Source organism: Nyctereutes procyonoides, unplaced genomic scaffold, assembly GCF_905146905.1.
Source record: "Nyctereutes procyonoides isolate TBG_1078 unplaced genomic scaffold, NYPRO_anot_genome, whole genome shotgun sequence".
NCBI lineage: Eukaryota > Metazoa > Chordata > Mammalia > Carnivora > Canidae > Nyctereutes > Nyctereutes procyonoides.
Window position 1 is genome coordinate 14059378 of NW_026575147.1, and position 22219 is coordinate 14081596.

A 22219-nucleotide genomic window follows, 5' to 3' on the forward strand; every position below is an offset into this window, starting at 1 on the left:
GGAAGGGGCTCGTGATGGGGCACGGTGGGCGCTCGGGAGCCCAGGCCTCTCCAGGGTGACTTTGGCCACTTGATATCCAGGAATTCGTTCTCTCCCCTCCAGGGGGGAGGGCAGGATGGAATGGCTTTGAATGCTTCATGACTTGTGATTTGATGCTTCTCCAACCTGGGCCTGGGGGTACAGGTGGAGTGAGATAAGAGAAAGCACAGAGGTGATCAGGGGTCCCCCAAGAGCTGATTTAACAGCAGACCCATTGAATGTTATGAGATTGTGTTTGAAACTTACCTCATCCGCATGGATTTTGTACCTTGAGATTTTCTTATTGTCTGCAAGAAAAGTAATTGTAGAGTTGAATAAAGTGTGCGTGTTGTAGAAAGGGCACATTTTTTTTTGTCCTGAAAGGGAATTATAAATTTTATTTTTTATGTATTTTTTAAATTTAAATTTAACTTACCAACATATGGTATAATACCCAGCGAATCCCATCACATGCCCCCTTTAATGCCACATATTTTGATGTCAAGCAAGGGTTCCAGGGGTAAGACCTCAAGTAGATGGCTCACTCCCTCTAAGCACCAGATGCCTCGTTTGTAAAAGAAGAACCACAGTGCATACCTCTCGAGGTTCAAGGTTCAAGGAGTTTCCACAGAGAGACCTCAGAGCACAGATCCTGGCAGGACTCCTACAAATCATCTGTCCTCCCACTGAGGATGGGAGGGACCCAAGTGCAGGATGGAGGTAGCTGAGAATTGAAATCCATCCAGGATTTTTCCAGCACCAACTACAGGCCCTCCTCTCCCATGCACAGGCGGGGCTCTGCCATTGTGCAGAGGGAGAACAGCAGCCAAAAGGGTGCTTCCCTTGTGAGTGCAAGAACGGAGATTTGAACCTCTGTCTGCTGAATCCAACCCTGTTCGTCCTTTGCCAGATTCCCAGACACACTGCAGGGGTGGGTGATGCCCTTGTGGAGCAATCTGCCGGGAGGGCACTCAGATTGGGGTTGCTCTGGGAAGCCCCACTGGTTTTACAAGGCAGGGTTAACCTCGCCTTGTTCTCAGAACACCCATCACTCTGGCTGGAATGGACGGAGCCTCACCAGCCACCTGGGGCAAGGGGATCTCTTGACAGTTTCTCGGGCCTGTCAAAGCTTTTCTATCATTGCCACCCAACGTGTGGCAAATGGTGCTATTTCCACAGTGCCTCACTGCTCTAGGACCAGGTCGCTCGCCCCATGTGAGGTGGGAGCCGGGGATTTTCACTCTGATGTTGCATCTGGGGGCAGGTGCAGGGAACCTCCAGCTCTACAGACCTGGAACCTGCCCCCCGCGCGGGTCCATCGGCCCACACCAGGTCCTCAAGAAACCGACCACCAAACCCAGGCTTCAGCGTTTCTAATTTGTCTTCACTTGGTCTATAACCCCTTCCTAGGCCCAGCTTGGAACCCTGGTCTGGACCCAAGCCCTTCGGTGGCAGCTCTGTCCACACCTGTCAGGCCAGTCATCTCCCAGCTAAGGGCTTGGGGCAGGCCAACCTGGGTCCCAGTCCTGGTTCTACCACTTTATGAGCAATGCAGGTGTAACCATGTTACTAGACTTCTGTGCGCCTCTGTTTTTCCATCTGTATAGTGGGAATAATAGTGCTGTATACGTTCTAGCAAAGGGGGAGATGCAGAAGGCAAGGCACTAAGCGTGGTGGCTGGCACATGGCAAAGGTTCGGTGAACGACGTGCAGGTGTGTGTGCAAGCACACGCATGTGAATGTGTATATCCCTTCTGAGTTTTGACTCCTTCATTGTGTTTTTTCGCATATACCAATTTGAGCACCACGTGGCTACATCATTTCTACCTTCTCAAGAATCCCAGTCTCTTATTTCATCCTTCCTCTTGCTTTACGGCATTCTAGCCTCTTTTCCCACGCCTATTTCCTAGCCCTTAGCGGCTTTCATTTCTTCTGTTCATTTCAGATGGTTTTCCATAGCAACATATCAATATTTACAACATTTCCAGTCCTATCTAATGGGACAGGGAGTGGAAGCTGATGGACTAGCTGCAGAATTAATTGAAGCAATGATTTTTTTGTAAAGGAAGGAATATTTACAAAGGATGCAAATAGGCAGTTCGCAGAAGAGCAATTCCAGATGATCAAAAAACATAAAAAGATTTCAGGCTCTAGCAGTCAGGGAATGTAAATTTAAGTAGCAATGAGATGCTACTCTGCTTCTATCAGAATGACTCACATTTTAAGACTGATGATATCTCTCGCTGGTGGGAATGTGGGAAAAGTTACTTTAATCGTGGTTCTTGGGTGGCACGGCAATCTTTGGAAAGCAATCTGGCAATATCTACTAAAATTAAAAGTAAGCATATCCATTCCACTTCTTGGAATCTACCCCACGGATATAAAAATAGAGTTGAAAAAAATTAAAAATAGAGTTGACCCTTGAACAACACAGGTTTGAACTGTGTAAGTCCAGTAAACACAGCACAGCACTGTAGATGTATTTTCCTTATGATTTTCTTAATAACAATTTCTTTTCTCTAGCTTCTTTCATTATAAGAATACGCCATACACATACAAAGTGTGTGTTAATTGACTGTTTATGTTATCAGTAAGGTTTCCAGTCAACAGTAGGCTACTGGTAAAATTTGAGGAGTCAAAAATTATACATGGATTTTGGACTGTGTAGGCGTCAGCACCCCAACCCCTGTGTTGTTCAAGAGTCAGAATGTATGACTAGATGCACACGGATTTATAATAAATTGTTGTTTATGGTGGAAAAAAAAACCTAGAAACAAAGCAAATGCCCTTCAGAGGGGGAGAGGGTGAATATATTAGCACATGCAAGGAAATATTCTGCAGCCATTAAAAAGAACAGTTGGACCTGTAATAGGTGATTCATAGGGATTACCATGAATAATTGGTGAGAAAAAGTGAGGTGCAAGCAATTGTGCATAAAATTATCCCACTTTTTAAAAAAGATTTTATTTACTTATTTGAGAGAGAGAGAGAGAGAGAGAAGGAGCGGGGCGGGGGGGGGGGGGCGGCGGGCACAGAAGGAGACCAGGGCTCAATCCCAGGACCCCGGGACCGTGACCTGAGCTGAAGGCAGATGCTTGACTATCTGAGTCACCCAGGTGCCCCCAAATTATCCCACTTTTAAGAAGAAATATGCCACCCTTCTTCACCCTCTGCCCACATTGTATACGTGAGCCAATGCGCATGAGCATGGAGGGAACATAGCAGAAGCCAGACCCCACTGTCGTCCTGGTTTTGGAGGATGGATAGTCATATGGTACGAGGTGGACAGGAGAAAATAAGGAAGGATCCAATGAGAAGAAAAAGGAAAAAAAGACTGCATCAAAATTAAAAAAATATATGTAACATAATCCCATTTCTCCACTAATGTAAAAGCATGTGTGTGGGTATACATTAGAAGAAAATTTAAATTACATATACATATCTTAAACATTTTTGTTAACCCAAAACACAAATGTACATTCCTTCACCAGTAGTTTGATTCAGAGTCAAGGTCTTTGCATTGAGAATATGCCTATTTTTTGCCCTCCCTGCCCTCCCTTGCCCCTGTACAAAAATCACACCCTTGATGCATCATCTACAATTTCTAACTTCGGGTTCCGTAGAGCAGAGTGAGAACTTAGACACCTGAAAACAAGTTTAGTACAGGAACGTTTTAGTACCGTGCTTCACCACCCATCTTTCCCGTTGTCTTGCCTACATCCAATTCACTAATAGCCTTACTTGAGGATCCCTCCTTTATTAGGTCTCCAAACTGTCAAGTTGGTTCTTACAGAGACAACAACTCTTTCTTTCACACCCACATGTCCCCCAGTTTATGTGACATTCCTTGAAGCAGTACTGGCACAGAACAGGGTTGGGAACACACATATCACTGCAGGTGACATTCATTCAACAGGCAGATACATAGTGTGTGGCATCCTGAAAGCCACGAGCACCCTCTGTTTTGTGCAGTCAGTATTCCTGCGGAGGGGAAAGGGAGCAGGTGTTTCACGGAGAGAATGCACGGGGTCACTTGGCTTGGCGAGTCGGTCACAAGCAGCAGAATTCCACCGAAAACCCTTACGTGCTTTGAACTGGTGAGTGGGGAGCTGCCCCACTGGGTCACATCCAGCTCTATGATCAGTCAGTGATTCTGTGACTGAAACATCTGGGGTGGTGAGTGAGTGTGAGGGTCAGCAGACATGGAGGATGCCAACCCTTTTACTATATGTTATGTAGCATTTTGTAGATATGGCAAGATGTCTGGGGTAAGTGGCTTGACCCGGGCGGGTGGCCCACAAGCTTGCAATCCTGTCTTGAGATGGGTGATGCTGCGGTGGGACAGGACTCTGGCTCAGCTTCACATCTCCTAACTTGCTAGCTAACTTTGGACATTTCATCATTTTATGTCACCACACCTATTCCCTGTCTGCAAAATGGGGTGACACTGTGTCACTCACAGAGTTTCCCTGAGGCTCAAATGAGATGGGTATTCCTAGAGGTATTTACGAGAGAGAGAGAGAGAGAAAGAGAGAGAGAGAGAGAGAGAACCATCCAGGCCAATTTCATTGTGCACACCTTACATAACATTTGCAGCAACAGGATGGGGGAGGCATTCCATTTCTTCAATAGGCAGCAAGGTTTACAGCAAAGAACTTACTCTTGGAGCAGATGGATAGGAGCTGGGTACTTCCACCAGGAGCTCACTGCTCGTCTTTGGGCCAATCACTTCGTCTCTCTGAGTATCGGCCTGTCACCTGGGAAATGGAGAACGAGAGTGGGAAAAATCACACTTAGCTTGAGCAGCTATGGTGAGGATTGCATAGGGCTTAGGAGTCTGAAGGTGTCTGGAACATGGAAGAGGTTCAATAGACACTATTCTTGTGGATGTGATTCTTAGTCCATGAACTAAAACATGAAAGAAATGTAACATTCCCTAGTGTCCATAACTGCACTTATTTCTGACTCAGCTCTTATTTCTCTCTGTTGGTGGAAAACTTAAACCTCAGTGCTTCTCATGCACCCAGTGTGGCATCCGCGACTGTGACTTCGCGCTATAAAAGACGTGAGGGTAGAGGGTACTCACCCCTGATTTCCCAGCCACACAGGTGGGGGCTGGCTGTCCTTTGCCCCATCTGTCCTGTGGCTCTCTCTGTTGCCTCTAAGGCACACAGTTGTCTACATGGCTTGGGGCACAGAGCCAGGAAACAAATGAGTGCAAGACAATAGGGAAGCATAGAGCCAATGGTGGAACAGAGCGCGACGTACATCTAAAGACATCCAAATTAAAAAAAAAATTAACACCTTAAAGGGTACACAAAACATCCTATGGGCTGACGGTTTCCTACTCTGTGGACACAATGGGCCCTCACTCTCATAGAGCTCTACCTTACCCCTTCTGACACCTCCTGCCACCTCACCCATCCCTGCCGCCAGTTTCCTATTTTATTCTTCTCTTAGCCTTTAATACTGTCTCAAGTTTCCAGAACAGTGCCTGGCACATAGTAGGCACTCAGTTAACATATTGTCTGGCTGGCTGGCTGGCTGAATGCATGACTTCATTGTTGAATGAATGAGTTGGTTTTCTTTCTTCTCCTATGATACTTCTGCTATCAGAGGAGTCTCAGCTGGGCTGGGATGAGGGTGAGGTCCTCAGCAAGGGTGCAACATTTCAGGGGGTGCTGAAAGAACTCAGGAATCAAGATAAATGACATTTAGTGCAATAAATTCAGGCAAAGAATCAAAATTCATGCAAAAAAAATACGTGAAGAACGAAAGCTCAACACTTTAAACACAGGATCTGAAAGGCTTTGGAATGAGCTAAAGTCAGTTGGAAGTTAAGAGCATCACCTGGTTAAGAGGGATTCTTTTTTTTTCTTTTCTTTTTCTGGGGAACAACAGGGGTGATAATGTTTTTAATTCCTGGGGGTGAGATAACCTGGGTGCTTGGGCCAGGCTGGTGTTGGTCTCCAAGGCCTAAGCAGGGTTGCATAGCATGGGGGTGGTAGGGGTGGGTACAGCCAGCCCTTTGGGCAGGCCTCAGTAGCCATCATCGGCCCACCTGGTCAAGAGAAATTCTTAAGCACGGCAATGTTATCCACTGAAAATAAGATAAACAAAGAAGTAGACTTTGAAATTCTTACTGATGAGTTTGTCATTAAAGCCAGGAAAGTACTATTTTGGAGTATAAACAAAATATTTAAACTTAAAATACTGTTGAGTTTTACTATATCTACTTTTCTTTCTTTCTTTCTTTCTTTCTTTCTTTCTTTCTTTCTTTCTTTCTTTCTTTTTTCTTTTTTTTTTTTTTGTTACTATAATGTTCTAGAAACATCTTGCTCATTAGGGAAATACATACAGATGTGTATACAAGGGCACACATTTTTTTCTTTCACTCAAGTCTTCAAGTGGATTGGCCAGGAGAGGTGTGCTGATGAGGTGGTTTCATGAGTCATCTTTAAACAGGCCTCTAGCTTGACCTGCTTGTACCGGAAGGAGCGAGCGAGGGGATTTCAGGAGGCTGGTGAGGGAGGAGGCCTTGATTGGGGTGCTTTTCAATGATTCCCAAATCAACACACATGGGTCTACTACTTTTTGTTTTATTTTGTTTTCCTCTTTAAAAAGTGCTTTATTTTAATTCAATTTAGTTAACCTATAGTGTCTTATTAGTTTCAAGGGTAGAATTTAGTGATTCATCGGTTGTATACAGCATCCAGTGCTCATCACATCAAGTGCTCTTCTTAATGCCCATCACCCAGTTACCCCATCCCCCATGCACCTCCCCTCCAGCGACCCTCAGTTTGTTCCTGAGAGTTCGACGTCTCTTATGGCTTGCCTCCCTGTCAATTTTCATCTTATTTTATTTTTCCTTCCCTTCCCTTATGTTCATCTGTTGTGTTTTGTAAATTCCATATGTGAGTGATATCATATGGTATTTGTCTTTCTCTGACTGACTTATTTCACTTAGCATTATACCCTCTTAGTTTCATCCACGTCATTGCATTATAACAAGATACAGATATCTATTATATATACTTTTTCGTGGACATCTGGGCTCTTTCCATAGTTTGGCTACTGGGGACATTGCTGCTATACACATTGGGGTGCAGGTGCCCCTTTGAATCACTATATTTATATCCTTTGGGGTAAATACCTAGTAGTGCAATTGCTGGGTCATAGGATAGCTCTATTTTTAGCTTTTTGAGGAACTTCCACCCTGTTTTCTAGAGCGGCTGCATTCCCATCAGCAGTGCAAGAGCCCCCTCCCCTTCTCCACATCCTCGCCAACACCTGTTGTGTCCTGACTTGTTCCCTTTAGCCATGCTACCCAGTGTGAGGTGGGATCTCATGGAGGCTTTCAGTGTATTTCCCTGATCATAGGCCTGCCACTTCAATCAATAGTTTTCTTTTTGTGGGAAACACTCTTGAAAAATAAATCTTGAAGAAAAAAAAGAGATGGAGAAGAGAAAGAGCCTTCAGAGGAAGGACTCTTACTCTCCAGACGTCAGATATGAGCACAGGCTGCCCAGGGAACCCACGCCTTTGCTCACTTTCCTTCCACTTCCGTTGTCCCTGGCTACGCCCCCCTCTGACCACACAGGCCCTGGCAGGGTGCTGGGCTCCTGCTAGGCCTCTCAGTAAGTGGCCTGGTGGCTGGGGCTGTGCTTGCTTTGGCTGGTGGACACATCTGATCCCTTAATTGTGGGGGGAGGGGGGAGACATAAAACCTTGGCATATACCCAAGAGAAATAAAAACATTTCCACACAAAAACTTGCATGTGAATGTTCACTGGTCAGAGGTCTCTCCACTATATGTGGAAGAAGGACCCCACTCCTCTATCTTCTCACATATAGCCTGGTGGTGAAGAGACCTCTGGGGCTACGCTGCCTCATTTGGAATCCTGATTCTTCCACTTGTGACCATCTGACCTTGTACGACCTTATACAAGTGGGTTTCCTGATGCACAAATCTGGGAGTGCAAGAGTGCCAGCCTGCCCCTCGGGGAGGGCTGCTGGGGGGCCTGAGGGCCAGGGAGGAGCACCAGGGATGCAGAGAAGTGGGCAAGGCTACACGCAGAGACCAGGCCGAGGGCAGGGGGTAGGGGGTATAGTCCAGGGCTGAGGGTGGGTGGGAGGTTCCCCGGGTTCTGTAGGAGGGCACCCCAGGAGGAGGACAGGGAAGGGGAGTGCAGAAGACGAATGAGCAGGGGCTGTCTATGCTGGACAGAGCATGGCTGAGGGTGGCCCAGAGGAGACACATGGTGGGATGACTTGGCTCAAATGTCCACGCTGAACTCTGGCTCATGACACTTTCCTAGACTCACTGGCTGGTGTTCGAGACTTGATTATTGTTTTTTGCTCTGCCTTCCAAATAGAAAGTTGCTTTGATCTCTGGTAACTCTCAGCCCCAGGTGGAATGGGGGAGATGGAGTCGGAGTGCTGAGGGCAGGGAAGTCAACTGTGTCATCCATCAGCCTCCAGTGTGGAGCCAGGGCTGAGGCAGCTGATGAGGAAGCCCGGCTTCAGGGAGAGGAACCCCCTGCCTGCTGCTTTTCCCAGGGCCGGCCCTCCTCTAATTCCTTAGTTCTTTTTGTTACAATAACAGTTTTATTAGGACATAATTCATACACAGCACAAGCTACTCATTTGAAGTGTACAATTTGATGGTTTTAGTCTATTCACAGTTACACAATTAGTACAATATTAGGACATTTTCATCCCCCGAAAAAGAAACCAGATGCTCATCAGCAGTCACACCTTCCCCTAACCCAATATCCTTCTCCCAACCCTAGGCCAGCAAGAATCTACTTTTTGGCTCTATAGATGTGCCTCTTCTGGACATTTTGTATGGAGGAAATTAAATAGCAGGTGGTCTCTTTGGATTGGCCTCTTTCACTGAGCATGTTTCCAAGACTCACCCATGTTATAGCACATACCAGACCTCATTACTTTTTTTTTTTTTAAAGTAGGCTCCATACCCAGCAGGGAGCCCAACGTGGTGTTTGAACTTACCACCTGAGTTCAAGACCTGAGCTGAAATCAAGAGTCAGACACTTAACCAATTGAGCCACCCAGTCACCCTCAGACCGTCAATACTTTTTATACTGACTACTATCCCATCGTATGGATATGCAACATTTATCTTTTCATCAGTCGATGGACATATGGATTTTTTCCAGTATTGGGCTATTGTGAATCATGACTGTGAACATTCACATGCAAGTTTTTGTGTGGAATGTTTTTATTTCTCTTGAGTACATAGCAAGGAGTAAAATAGTTGGGTCATATGGTTATAATCCTTAGTTCTTTGTATATATTTCCATTTTAGGACTGAGTGCACTCAACAGAAGCATCCATAAATCTGTTTGCCTCCCACATACCCCATAGAACCTAGTGCCTACAAAGTGCTCAGTATGTAGTAGGTGCTCCACTGAGTCAGATGCTGCTTACAAGCAGGGCAAGAAGAGGCTAGAGAACTATCCACCAGATACCACAGTGTGTGTGTGTGTGTGTTGTGTGTGTGTGTGTGTAGTATCACTGGTAATCTTGCAAGCAGTGGGGTGTGTGTGTGTGTGTGTGTGTGTGAGAGAGAGAGAGAGAGAGAGAGAGACAGCCTGATGGAGGCAGGTTCAAGAAGGAATAAGAGAGGACTAAGAAAAAAAAAAGTACAGATCATTTCTTTTGAGAAACTTTTCCGTTAAAGACAGTAGAAAACTGAGACAAGAGCTAGGCAGGGAAGTGATTCAAGAAGATTTTGGTTTTTTGAAGATATGAGAAATGACAGTATGTTTGTATGAGGTAGCAGAAAGGTCAATGCTGATGATGCAGGAGAGAGGTGGACAAGGAAGGTGATGTCCTGAAGTAGATGAGGGCAGGTGGGATCCTGCGCATAAGCAGTGTTATAGGCAGAAATTTTGTCCTAAGACTCACATGTTGAGACCCTAACCCCAGTGTGACTCTATTTGGAGAAAGGACCTGGGAGGAGGTGACAGAGGTTCAATGAGGTCATAGAGGTAGAAACCTGCTCTGATAGAGCTGCTGCCCTGAGAAGAAGAGGAGACACCAGGACTCTTCTCCCAGCTGTGAGGACATGGTGAGAAGGCAACCACCTGCAAGCTGGGAAGAGAGCCCTCACCAGGAGCTGAAGCAGCCAGCACCTTGATCTTGGACTTTCCAGCCCCTAGGACTGTGAGAAAAGAAGTTACTGCCTTTTAGGTCACCCCATCTATGGTAGTTTGTCACGGAGGCCCCAGCAGACTAAGACAAGGGGAGACACTGGTTTTGGGAGGAACATGGAAGGTTCATGGTCAGTCACGAGAGGGGAGGCAAAGAACATGGTTGGCAATGCTGCTGGGTGTGTGGACATGGGGTGGGAGGTTCTTCTAGATGCTTTTGTTTTCGGTGACAGAGGAGGCGAGGTGAGTAGCCAAGCACGAGGACCCAGGGCTGCAAGTCTAGGAAGGGAGATGAGGAGACAGTGAGCGGGCCAGGGTGATGCAATAACGCCATCTGGGAGCCACTGGGAACCCCTCGGGGGTCTGTGGTCCCTAAGATGACACTCCTCAGCCCTGTGCTGTCCTGCCTGTGCAGCAGCTCAGGTATGAGGAGGCAACCAGCAGAGGTGACTCCACACACGGTTGGGATCTGGCCAAGTGAGGACAAGCAGGAGGGTGAAAGAGTGAAGGTAGCAGAGTCCCTCTCATGATGAACAGGGAGACCCCGCTTGGTTCAGGAAATGAGAAGTCCCAGTGTCTGTGGGCTGGTGAGAGGCAGTGGGGTCACTGGCTTGCAGGACCTGGTGGGGCTGCAGGGTCTGTGGAGTGGGGTCCTCACAAAGAGACACACAAGACAGAGTGGAGCGGGATGCTTGTAATGGAGACTGTGAGGGGCTGCAGGCATTGGTGGTGGAAGGTCAGGGGCAAGACCAGGGCGGTGGCTGCTGGGAAGGGAGGAGGACAAGGTGCTTGGGGCAGGCCATGCCCAGGCCCTGGTTTGGAGGTTCTGAAAGCACACTCAGTTTCTGAAGGCTGGAGTGTTAGGAAAGAGTGTTCTGGACCTAGTGCTAAAATCTCCACAGGCTAAGGAGTAATAAAAAGATCGAGAAAAGGGGGACATCTGATGCTGGTGATCGGTTGGTTTGCCCATTGGAAATAAGGATGGAGGCATGGGCTCAAAGCAGGCAGAAGCCAGCAGGACACTGGCCCGCACTCTTGCCCAGTGTCCCAGGGGTACAGGAGAGAAAGCTGCGGGCCCTAGACAGGGCCTCAGGAAGCAGCACCCTTGGGGAGGTCAGGTTTCAGTGAGTACAGAAAGGTGAAGGGAACATGCATAGCAGAGAACACAAGGAATTTTGCTGTTGCTGGAGGGGCTGAAAAGGGCCTTTCAGAGCATATAGCGATGAAGCCTATATACTGGAAGGTAAAGGATGTGCTGGGAGTCCCCACAGGGCCTGGAATGAAGGGTTTCACAGGATCAGCCCAATACAAACTTTGATTGGAAGCTTTGCTGGCCAGAGGTAGGAGGACTATGGAGAAGTAGGGGTCCTCCTAGGAGTACTCAGGGCTCCCAGGTCCCCACCTCATTCTTGCTGAAAGTTGTGGGGGACCCAGATAGAGCTGTTCCATGGGGCTCCTTTCAATGCACTTTGCCTTAGTGTAAAAAAGCAATGTTTCCTCTTTTAGGCAGAAGACTCTTATGTGACAGGAGTTCCAGGGGTGGTGTGAGTTCAGGAGCTCAAGGCCTAGCATGTTGGCATATACGACGGCTACCCGAGGGCCAGCCAGGGTCATCCACTTCCTCATTCAAGAGTCTGCTGTTCTGCATTTATATGGGATTTCACAGTTTTTAAGAGTTCTCTGCTGTCTCCCTGCCCATGTGACCACTAACACCAGATACTGAGTGAGTTAGGAGATCTTAATGAGACAAGCCTCCTCATGTTTAGATGGTGGTGGCCTGGTCTCAGCAAAATAAACCAGAGACCCATGTGTTCTTGCCTTCAGTCAAAAGCCACGGACCCAGCACATGGCAAGTATCTTGCCCATCTCTTCTCTCACTCCACTGCCAATTCCGCAATGAACCTTTTCCCTCTAAAACAAAAGGGAAGTGGAAGACAGATTTTAGGAAAAAGCCTTTACCTTCTGAGGTATGTGATCATATTTTTCTGACTAAGAGGAAAAGAAAATGCCAAACTACCTACTGCTTATGTACATATTTACACCAAGTTACATATATTTACAACTTTATATGCAATATAAAATTTGTAGTAAAAAATTTCAAGATAAAAGTCACTTATAGTATCTAGTCATAGACTGTAAGAGGCATAGAATAGATACTGATGCTGGCTGTTGGGTGATATTGCTTCCAAAACAGAATATTCTGATGAGGGGCCACTTCAGATTAAACTTCCAAAATTCCCTTGAAGATGATGTAATACTTGAATGGTTAATCAGATGGCTTTCCATTCCGTTATTTAAATAACTTAGTAACTATACATTTCATCTTGTAGTACCGGTCAGCTGGAGCTATTAAAAAAAAAAAAAAAAAAAGGTCTCATGTTAGTGACTCGTAAGATGCAGACCAAGAGTAGTTACCCTCCTACTGTAATGTGAGTAGCCCTTTTACCATAAACCCATCAAAACCAAGGGCTCAAAATGCCTGGATGGCTCAGTGGTTGAGTGTCTGCCTTCTGCTCAGGGCATGATCGCAGAGTCCTGGGATCTAGTCCGGACATGGGAGCCTGCTTCTCCCTCTGCCTGTGTCTCTACCTCTCTGTGTCTCTCATGAATAAATAAATAAAACAAAACAAAAAAAACCAAACTAAACCAAGGGCTCTGGGGAGTGGAGATGGAGGGAAACCAGTCTTAGGGCCTCCTGGGATGGTGGCTAGAAGTCTACATGACGTACTACCTTCAGCGCTAAGCACTCATCCTAAGCCCCATCTCCTCCAACCAACTCAGTCTTTGGTTGAATTTAGCTTTGGTTCAATTTATCTTTTCAGAACCTTTGGTCCAATTTAGCTTTTAAGAACCTTCCTCCTCAAGAACCTACAATGGCTTTGGGTGTCATGGAAATCTCCAAAGAACACAGCTGAGCCTTCAGAACCTAGAGTTCCCAAAATGCCTATACTCCACTGGTGACCAGAGATCATAAAGACTCTAGTGCTTACCCTTTATGATCTCTGGTTATGTTTTTCTTATTCCTCAGCCTCTCTTCCTGAGTCATTTCTGTGGTGATAATAGAACCACCCCAATTAGCTCAGAGGTTAGCTCAGAAGAAACGGCCCCAGCACAAGGCTGCAGTATTGCTTGGCCATGCCCCCTTAAAAGGAGGCTCCAGTTCTTGCTTCGAGCCCTCCCTCCAAGTGCCCTCCCTCCAAGTGTAGGGACTTCATAGGTCAGAGCAGATGGGATGGGTGCACCCAGATAGTTCCCAAAATATCTATACTCCAATGGTGACCAGAGATCCCAAAGACTCCAGTGTTCACTCTTTATGATCTCTGGTTACAAGTCTTCCTTGTTAGGAATCTCACAGAACATGGAAATGGGTGCTGTGAATTTTTGAGGGGGATGAAGTGAGAGGTACTCTGTCAACATGTCTGGGCAGGCTCAGGGCTCCTTAGAGCAGCACAGTGGGTGCAGGGGTAGATGCCTGGTTGCTCCCAGCCTCCTGCCCCTGGGGCTCTCCTCACCCACACCCACACCTGTCACAATGACTGCCAAGGAATCAGGCCTGCCTCTCCAGCTCACCCAGCAGGTACAGACATGGCCCCGCAGACTGCGAATCTGTCTTCCCAGAGAATGGGGCTCTCTGCTCCCTTTGTAACTTGGTTGACCTTGTGACCTGTTTTCCAGGCATTTACACGAAAACAGAGACTACCAGCACAGCTGGAAATTGCCGACATTGAGCTGTCTGGGTAAGAGGTATAATACCATGTCCATTTTCCCTCAGAGAGCTGAGATCTACTTGGCTGTCCTTGGGTATTTGCTAACTGGGGCTAGCTCTTTTAGACACTGTCCTCACAGAGATGTGACAATTTAGCTTTTGCTCCTGGTTCTGCTTGTCCCCTCCCCCACTTCTCTTCCAACCCTTACTCCTCCACTATACATGTAACTCTTTAAAAAGAGAGTTTAGGGAACTTCCCCTTGAGCCACATGGGCTCTTTAAATTTAAAAATTATTATGTAGTAGGTAGGAAACACACAAAGTACAAAATTTGAATAGTAAGCAAAAATGCACCAAGAAGTGTGAGCTTCTATGCCCAGCCCCAAGCTACCCAGGTCTTTCCCCAGGATGTCACCCTCAGATGTCACTTTTACCTTCCTAGACTCATTACCCCGAAGCAGTGCTCATCATGCTTTTCAGAACCTTCCTGCTCAAGAACCTACAACGGCTCCCTATTCCCATATCACTTCATCTTAAGGCCCCTGACTTCAATCTTTTGCCACCTGTTCAGCTTGATGTGACGTGGGCCAATCTCTCCATCAAATAGACCATGAGGATTTAGTTCCCCTCCATGTCCTTGCCTCTGCTGCCTCTCCCAGCTAGACTGCCTTTTCCATTCTACCCCTGCTTTGAAGATCTAGCTCACGTTCTATTTCTCTCGCAGTCTTCATGTTTATTCTGGTGTCTTGGCCTCCCCTTGGCTGGTTGCCCAGCCCTGACCGTCCACATCACACATTCTGGCCCATGACTCCGTGCCTAGCCCTTTGAGCTGGTCGTGTCCTCATCCATTCTCTCCAGTGTGCCCACAAGCTTCTCAAGGCTGGGAGCCCTCACATATCCTTTCTCTGAGTCCGATACAATGTCTAGCCTCCCTAGGTCCATGCTCTCAAGCCATTAGCTAACACCGTGCCTGGCCTCACTGGAGTAACCTCCGTGAAAGTGTGCTGAATGAACAGAGCATGAGTTCTGGGAGACCCCATCGCCTCTCCCAGTGGCCCTGGCTCACAGCCCTCCTCGAACCACGGTCGGCAGTCGTGGTTCCGATAGCCACCCCTCCACCATAACCAGCTGGGTCTCAGCACAGGCCTCCCTGGAATCTCGCCCTCCCCTGGCACTCATGCTTCCTGCTGAAAAACTCTTAACACCCACATCTGACCACAGCCCCTCATCCTCTTTCTCTCTCCACTTCCCTGCTGGCACACCTTGCTCACCTCACCCGCTGTTGCTCAAACCCCCTCCAGCCCCCTCTGCATGGCCTCCTGGCCCACCAGCCTCTCACAGCCTCACTGGGAGGCTCACAGAGCTGCCCCAAGGTTCCTGCCATAGCCGGCTTCCCTGGTAACTAGAGGTGTCCTGCCCAGGAGCTGAGGAGAAGGGGAACCTCAGAGCCCACGGGCCCCACTGCACACAGGTGCCTGCTGCTGGGCTGCAGTTCTTCCTCATTCCCACTCCAACCACCGACCCCAGTGGCTTTCTTGAAAATCAGCAACTTGCTCGGCAGAGCCAAGGGTCTTGACCACCCATCCCCGTCCTTAGCCTCTCCTCGCCAGTGCCCCTCCCTGAGGATCTCTAGCAGCATGCGGCCCTGACTCTCCTCCCAGCCTTGTCCCCCCTAGCTCCTCCACCTCTGCCCATCACCAGAGGGCCTTGGCCTTGTATTTCTGGATGACCTTAGATGCTCTGGGCATCAGCTACTGGCCTGAGGAAGATGTGCCCCTATCTGTAGCTCCAGCCCCAGCCCCTACAGCTACATTGGCAATTATGTGCTGGACATCATTACCCCAGGACTGTGCCTGCACCCCAGACTCAGCCTGTCACAGCACACACCAACCTTCTCAAACCGGAGCCCTGTCCTCTGCTATGCCTGCCAGTGCCGTCGTCTTCTGCACACCAAGCGTCAGAATCCCTGTCACTTCCGACTTCTTCTCTGAATAATAATACTCATACCATAACAGCATGATAGCATCTATCCAGCACCCTCTGAGTCAGTCACTGTTCTCTGCATTTTATTTCTATTAATTGGTTGATACACATTGCTATTTCTAGGCTGTGATTACCTGCATGGTTACTCTGATCTCTGTACTATCATTATGCCTGTTTTCCATAGAAGAGAACTGAGGCGCAGAGAGTGGAAGTGACTCATCCGAGGCCCATGAGAGATGAGCTGGCAGGGATCTCCCCCACCCCCGGGAGCCTGCCCCCTGCAGCTGAAGTGTTCGTGAATATGACTACCACCCTTCCTCCTACACCTAGCCCTCCAGGGCTGCTTTGGCATGACCACCTTGATTCAGGCCCTCTCTGCTTGGCTGGGTTATTCCATTTGGCCACAAACCAGTGTCGCTATCTGCAGCCTCTAGTCTGTTAATTCCCCTATGGTTTGTCTGAAGCATGGCTCTGCTCAGAAATCCTCAGTGATCCCCGGAAAAAAATGACACAAATCTCTTGGCAACTTTTTCTCAATATCTTGGCTTGGCCCAACCTGCCAGCCCAGCCCCAGCTTCCTCTATTCACCGACATTGTCACTCCCTATGTGCCCTATATAACCCTGAGCCTCTTCTCTTCTCCATCATCCCCTAAAGCCCAGCTCCTGGGCCCCTGCCTCCTGACTGCTGAGGACTTGGCGGGGGACAGGGGTCCTTCTGGAGCCTCCTTATGGCAGTTGAGTAAGCACTTTTACTGTTAACCATGTCTAGATCCTAGCTTTTGTTTGTGATACAGGCTCAGCTCTGACCCTGGCTCCCAATCCTTAATCCAGTTCTCTGGGGATGGGAGGGGGCAGACAGTCTAACCCTTGGTGTCACAAGACCCAGATTTGAATCCCAGCTTGACTGCTTCTTAGCAACGGGACTGACTTCTCGTAGTCGCTGTCTGAAAGCAAGTGGTAATGACACCCCTGTGCGAGGCCCACTGAGAGGGTATGAGGAGGTGACACATGGGACGTGTCTCCTCCAGTGCTTGACACAGGTGGTGCTTGAGAAACAGTGGTGGGTGTCTCTGCTGATGGGACTTGTTACCATTCAAGACAAGTGACCAATACATAGAATGTGGTCCCCAAGGGGTAGGCACTCCACATCAGGGCTCTTCTGGTTCTGCTGCATGATACAAAATTTACCTGCCACACGGTCTGCAGGGTACTTACCTGGCTGTGACTGTTTCTCTGCCACATTTCAGATAAACTGCAAACAAAGAAATTTTCATCACAGTTAAAGGACTGAAAAGCAAAGCTAAAATCTATTATTTACTAACTGCTTGAGAGAGACCTGAATCTGGAGCACTCTAAACCACAGCCCCATCAAGGGGGTCTCCTGTTCTCCTAAATGCTTCACTCAAGCTAACTACAGAGGCGGTCCAAAGAGGTGTCCCAACACTGGTCATTAGGTGATAGAAACAAAACCGAACACTGTTAAGAGAATGGGTATGTCTACAGCAGCTCATGCAGAAGGCTAAAAAGGAAGGGCAGCCTAGGATGATGTGGGCCAGCGCTGCCCCAGGATTATGTGAGCCACACAGGTAATTTTAAAATTTCAGTGGTCACATTACAGAGTAAAAAAGAACTGGGTGGAATTCATTTTCAAATTTTTTTTCATTTTGAAGATTCATTTTCATTTTGCATTTTGAAATCTTGATAACGTTCAAAATACCTTATTCAGTAGCCCCACATATCCAAAGCACTCTTATTTTAACATGGAATCAAGATAAATAGAACTAATGAGATACTTTGCAGTCCATCTTTAATACTGAGTCTTGTAAACCCAGTGCGTCTTCTAGATCTACGGCCCATCTCAGTTTGAACTCCCATGTATCAAGGGTTCAACAGCTGCATGTGACTCATGGCTACCATTTTGGTCAACGTGGTTTTGAACAGTAAGATATGGCTTCCACATGCATACACATCAGTTTCTTCCCATCACAGGCAAGGGCCCTCGTCTGGAGCCACATTAGCCGTCCAGCGGCCTACGCCACAGGATTGGCGGAACTTGCACCAGTGTCTGGAGACCCCAGCTGACGCTGGAGCTGATTATGTTTCACTGACCCCCTCAGAAAGCTCCACCCTGAATGCCTCACTTCTTCCCAATTTATGGCTTTAAGCCGCTCATGTAAGGATTTTTTCAAGACACCTTTTTTTTTAGGTTATACAGTGCTACCTGTACTGATCATGGGAGTCATTTTCTCTCCATTGAATGGACTTTTTTTTTCTTTTTTAGTTAAATCAGCCAACTTTTTTGGAATTATGTGTGCACTCAGTACCATCTTTCTTTGGTTCAGGTATTCTGGTGATACACCCACAACCACCATGAGTGGAAAATGATTTTGGTTTCTGGAGACCAATCTGTTCAGGAGATGATGATTAACAATGATGCTGCTGTCTGGGGCTTAAAAATATTTATTTACAAGGACATTTGAGCTCCCCAAGTATTTTACTCATTAGTAATGAAGCCTCAAAACTTTCTTCAGCTGATTTTTATATTGTATTTAGAGGAGAGTCAGCTGACTCATAATCTATCACCTAGGGATCTTTGTGGTATTTGCAACCTATAACATGGAAACATGTGATGCCTGGGGCACCACATTCTAGTGGCAAAGGGCCACCAGAAGTCTAGGACAGCACTGACCAATTGAACTTTCTGCGATGATGGAATTCTCTATCTGGCTTCTCCCGTTATGGTAGCCACTAGCTCTGTGTGGCTACCGAGCACTTGATATGTGGATAATGCAAATGAAGAAAGAAATTTTAAGTTAAATTCAATTAATTGAATTTTATATTTAAACTATGATGCGGGGCAGCCCGGGTGGCTCAGCAGTTTAGAACCGCCTTTAGCCCTGGGCGTGATCCTGGAGACCCGGGATCGAGTCCCACATCGGGCTTCCTTCATGGAGCCTGCTTCTTTCTCTGCCTGTGTCTCTGGTTCTCTCTCTCTCTCTCTGTCTCTCATGAATAAATAAATAAAATCTTAAAAAAAATAAACTATGATGCATGGCCAGTGTCTATGGTACTGAACAGTGCAGGTCTAATTGGTAAACGTGGCCCAAGACATGGGTGTGAGATGACATGGGTCCTACATGCTATCACGTGCCTAAAAGCTTCCTCTTCAGCATTCCCTGTGGGAGTGACACATCAGTCCTGCAAATAGCCCTCTGGAGGAAGCTGATATGGAGAGCGTCCAGGCTGCAAGAACATCTAGTCCTCACATTTACAGCCTGGTCTGTGTCCTCTGGGACTTGAGGAGGGGCTTCTTGTCACCAGGAAAGAATAGGAGGGGAACAGATCGCCAGACCTCAGGGCACATGGCTTGCCTTCCAGTCTGGCCTGCATCTCTAGGGGACCAAGGATGGCTCAGGAAGGCAGTGCAGATAATACTGGGTCATTATTACCCACTCCAAGTCACCAAACCCATTAACAGCTGCCTCCTCTCCAGAACCTCCTTCTGGGCCAGAAGATATGGAAAGGATGGCCGTGGCAGCCAAGAGCAAGGGGTCCTTTGGAAAATTGAGTTTGGAGTCCAGAGATGTAATAAATGTTGAAGCAGACCACAAATAGAAGGAAGCCATGGGACATCCAGTTGTGTTCCATGTCCTGAGGGCTCCTTCCACTTTAAGGTCATGCAAAATCTTGGCAAACCTGGCACCCCAGCAACCTTGGACTATAAGCAACACACACACACACAAAAAAAAAAAACAAAAGGCTTGGTTTCTTTCAAAACACCTAAAATTTCAGACTTTGTCTCCAAACTATTAATTTCCTGGCCTTTGAAAAATTAATTCAACTTTGAAACTTATTTTTTTAAAAAAGAAAGTATACTTACCTTTTATAAGCAGAACTGTAACTATTATTACAAATATGAATACTCCTAGTATAACCCATCTGTTCCTTGAATTCCCTGGGAAAAAGAAAAGAAAAAAAGAAGACAGTAAGAAAGAAATACAATTAGCTGGACTGATCAAAATGAGATTCAGTTGATTCTCCTTATTTGCAGATTCTATATCTGCAATACACCTACTTATTAAAATGTACATGTCAACCCCACGCCAATAATCATAGCACTTTCATGGTCCCTGGAGGACACATGCAGCGGGATGGTGGAAAATCTGATTTCCAGGTGTGCAAGTCCCCAGAGGAGATCAAACTAGGCAATGCTCTACCTTCTTGTATCCTCTCCTCCAATGGAAACGTGTGTCCTATTCCTAGTCTGTGTAGTGCCACATTTTCCACACTTTTGTGCGTTCTGATGGCTATTTCACTGTCTAAAACAGCCCCAAACATAGTGTTAAAGTGCTGTCTAGCATTCCTAAGTGCAAGAAGGCTGGGATGGACCTTACAAAAAAAATATGTGCGTTAGATATTCTTCATCTAGGCGTAAGTCATGGTGCTGAGGGCTGTGAGTCTAATGTTAATGCATTAATAATACATAAATTGTCAGGGGTCTTTAAATAGAAACACACACAAAACAAGGTCATTTATTGATTTCTTGCCCAAAAACGTGTGATCAGAAGCTTGCAGGAACCTAACTCTGCATTTCCCAGAAGCAATATTCAGTATTCATCAATTCTTTTTTTTTAATATTTATTTATTTATTCATGAGAGACACAGAGAGAGAGGCAGAGACATAGGCAGAGGGAGAAGCAGGCTCCATGCAGGGAGCCCAATGTGAGACTTGATCCCAGGACTCCAGGATCATGTCTTGGGCCGAAGGCAAGCGCTCAACTGCTGAGCCACCCAGGCATCCCAGTATTCACTAATTCTGTGTTCACAGTGACTTTATGACACACAACTACTCCAAATAAAGAGAATCAACTGTATTTATAAACTTACTTGCACAAGGCTGACCCATAGCAAGCCCAGTGTTATTTCTTAGAAGATGCAAATATTACAGTAAGAGTGTTGTTTTCAGCTAGCCCACACTGCTTATGGCAGCTTAACTTAGCAGCATGCATTTGGTAGGGCAATTTGGCCGTTGTGTATGACAAGCCCTTAGTAAAATTGTTCGTCCTAAAGCAGCTAGACACCGTGCTAAGTGATATGCGCACAGTCTCACTGAACCATTACAACACTGAGAGAGTGCTTTAACCTCTCGGTGTCTCGGCTTCCTCAAGGGGTAACTGTAAACGGGACGGATCAATATGCTTATGTCATTGGGCAGTTGTGAGCATTAACTGAGTTAATATCCTTGGGAACAGCTATTCGCTATCACCATCAACCTACTGAGTAGATACTACTGATGTCTCTCCTAAGATCCTTTGGCCCTGCAAGTCTACTTCTAAGATGTTAACCTACAGAAACGATCAGTGACGTGCCCTTCCAAAAAAAACCAAAAAAACAAAAACAAAAAAAAAACAAAAACAAAAACAAAACAAAACAAAACAAAACAAAAAAAACGGCACAGAGATATTTATTGCAGCTTTCCTGACAACATCAAGAAGACAAAACAACCTAAATGTCTTCAATGGAAAAGTATGACACATTCACAAGGTGGACTCTATCCAGCTACTAAAAATCCAAAGGCGGGATACTTAAGCATATGGCAAAATGATCACAATGCACTGCTGGGGGGCCGGGGGTGGGGTCGCTAAGTCAAGCACCGGAATGAAAGAGAAGGTGGGTGGGAGAGGCAAAGAGAATGAATCCATGAGCATGAGAATGTGAACACACACCCTTTCCTCTTATTAGGAATACAGGTGGGTTAGAACCAACAGGAGGTCACACACCTGTCTGATCTGAGAGGCCCCTGGCCAGAAACTGCTAGTTACCCCCTTGTCCCGCCCCTTATCCATTCGTCCCTCTTTAGTAGCACAATTCAGATTTTCAGCTGGGCACACTATCACTCAACTAAAAGATTCATTCCTCGGCCTTTCTTGCAGCCAGGTTTGACCACGTGACTAAGTGTCGGGCACCGAGCTGGAAGAAGGGTTGTGTGGGATTTCTCCAAAGTCTCCCCATTCTGGATCCTTCTGCCTGAAATAGTGGGGAAGGTAGTAGGAGCCGGGCTGCTCCTGGGCCTCTGACTTCATCAGGCAATGATATGCCCCAGGCTGCCTACCTTCAGATATATATATGTTTTTTTTAATGTGCAAGAAGTTACGTACAGTTTTAAGCCACCAATACTTTTTTTTTAAATATTGTATTTATTTGAAAGAAAAAGAGTGAGCACAAACCAGGAGGAGGAAGGGGGAGAAGCAGGCTCCTTGCAGAGTAGGGAACCCGATGCCAGGCTCAATCCCAGGAGCCTGGGATCATGACCCAAGCCAAAGGCAGATGCTTAACC

General features: G+C 46.8%; 1 protein-coding gene across 1 annotated transcript in view; it reads right to left on the reverse strand.

The window, feature by feature from the left end:
* Nucleotides 1-8859: 8859 nt before the first annotated feature.
* Nucleotides 8860-22219, reverse strand: part of CD58 (CD58 molecule) — a 42588-nt gene continuing 29228 nt past the window's right edge. The window contains exons 4-6 of the mRNA XM_055312598.1: nt 19763-19837; nt 17098-17134; nt 8860-12539 (exon numbers count right to left, since the gene is read on the reverse strand). Coding sequence (XP_055168573.1) covers nt 12530-12539; nt 17098-17134; nt 19763-19837 — 122 coding nt within the window. The 3' untranslated portion in view covers nt 8860-12529. The remainder of the gene's footprint in view (nt 12540-17097; nt 17135-19762; nt 19838-22219) is intronic.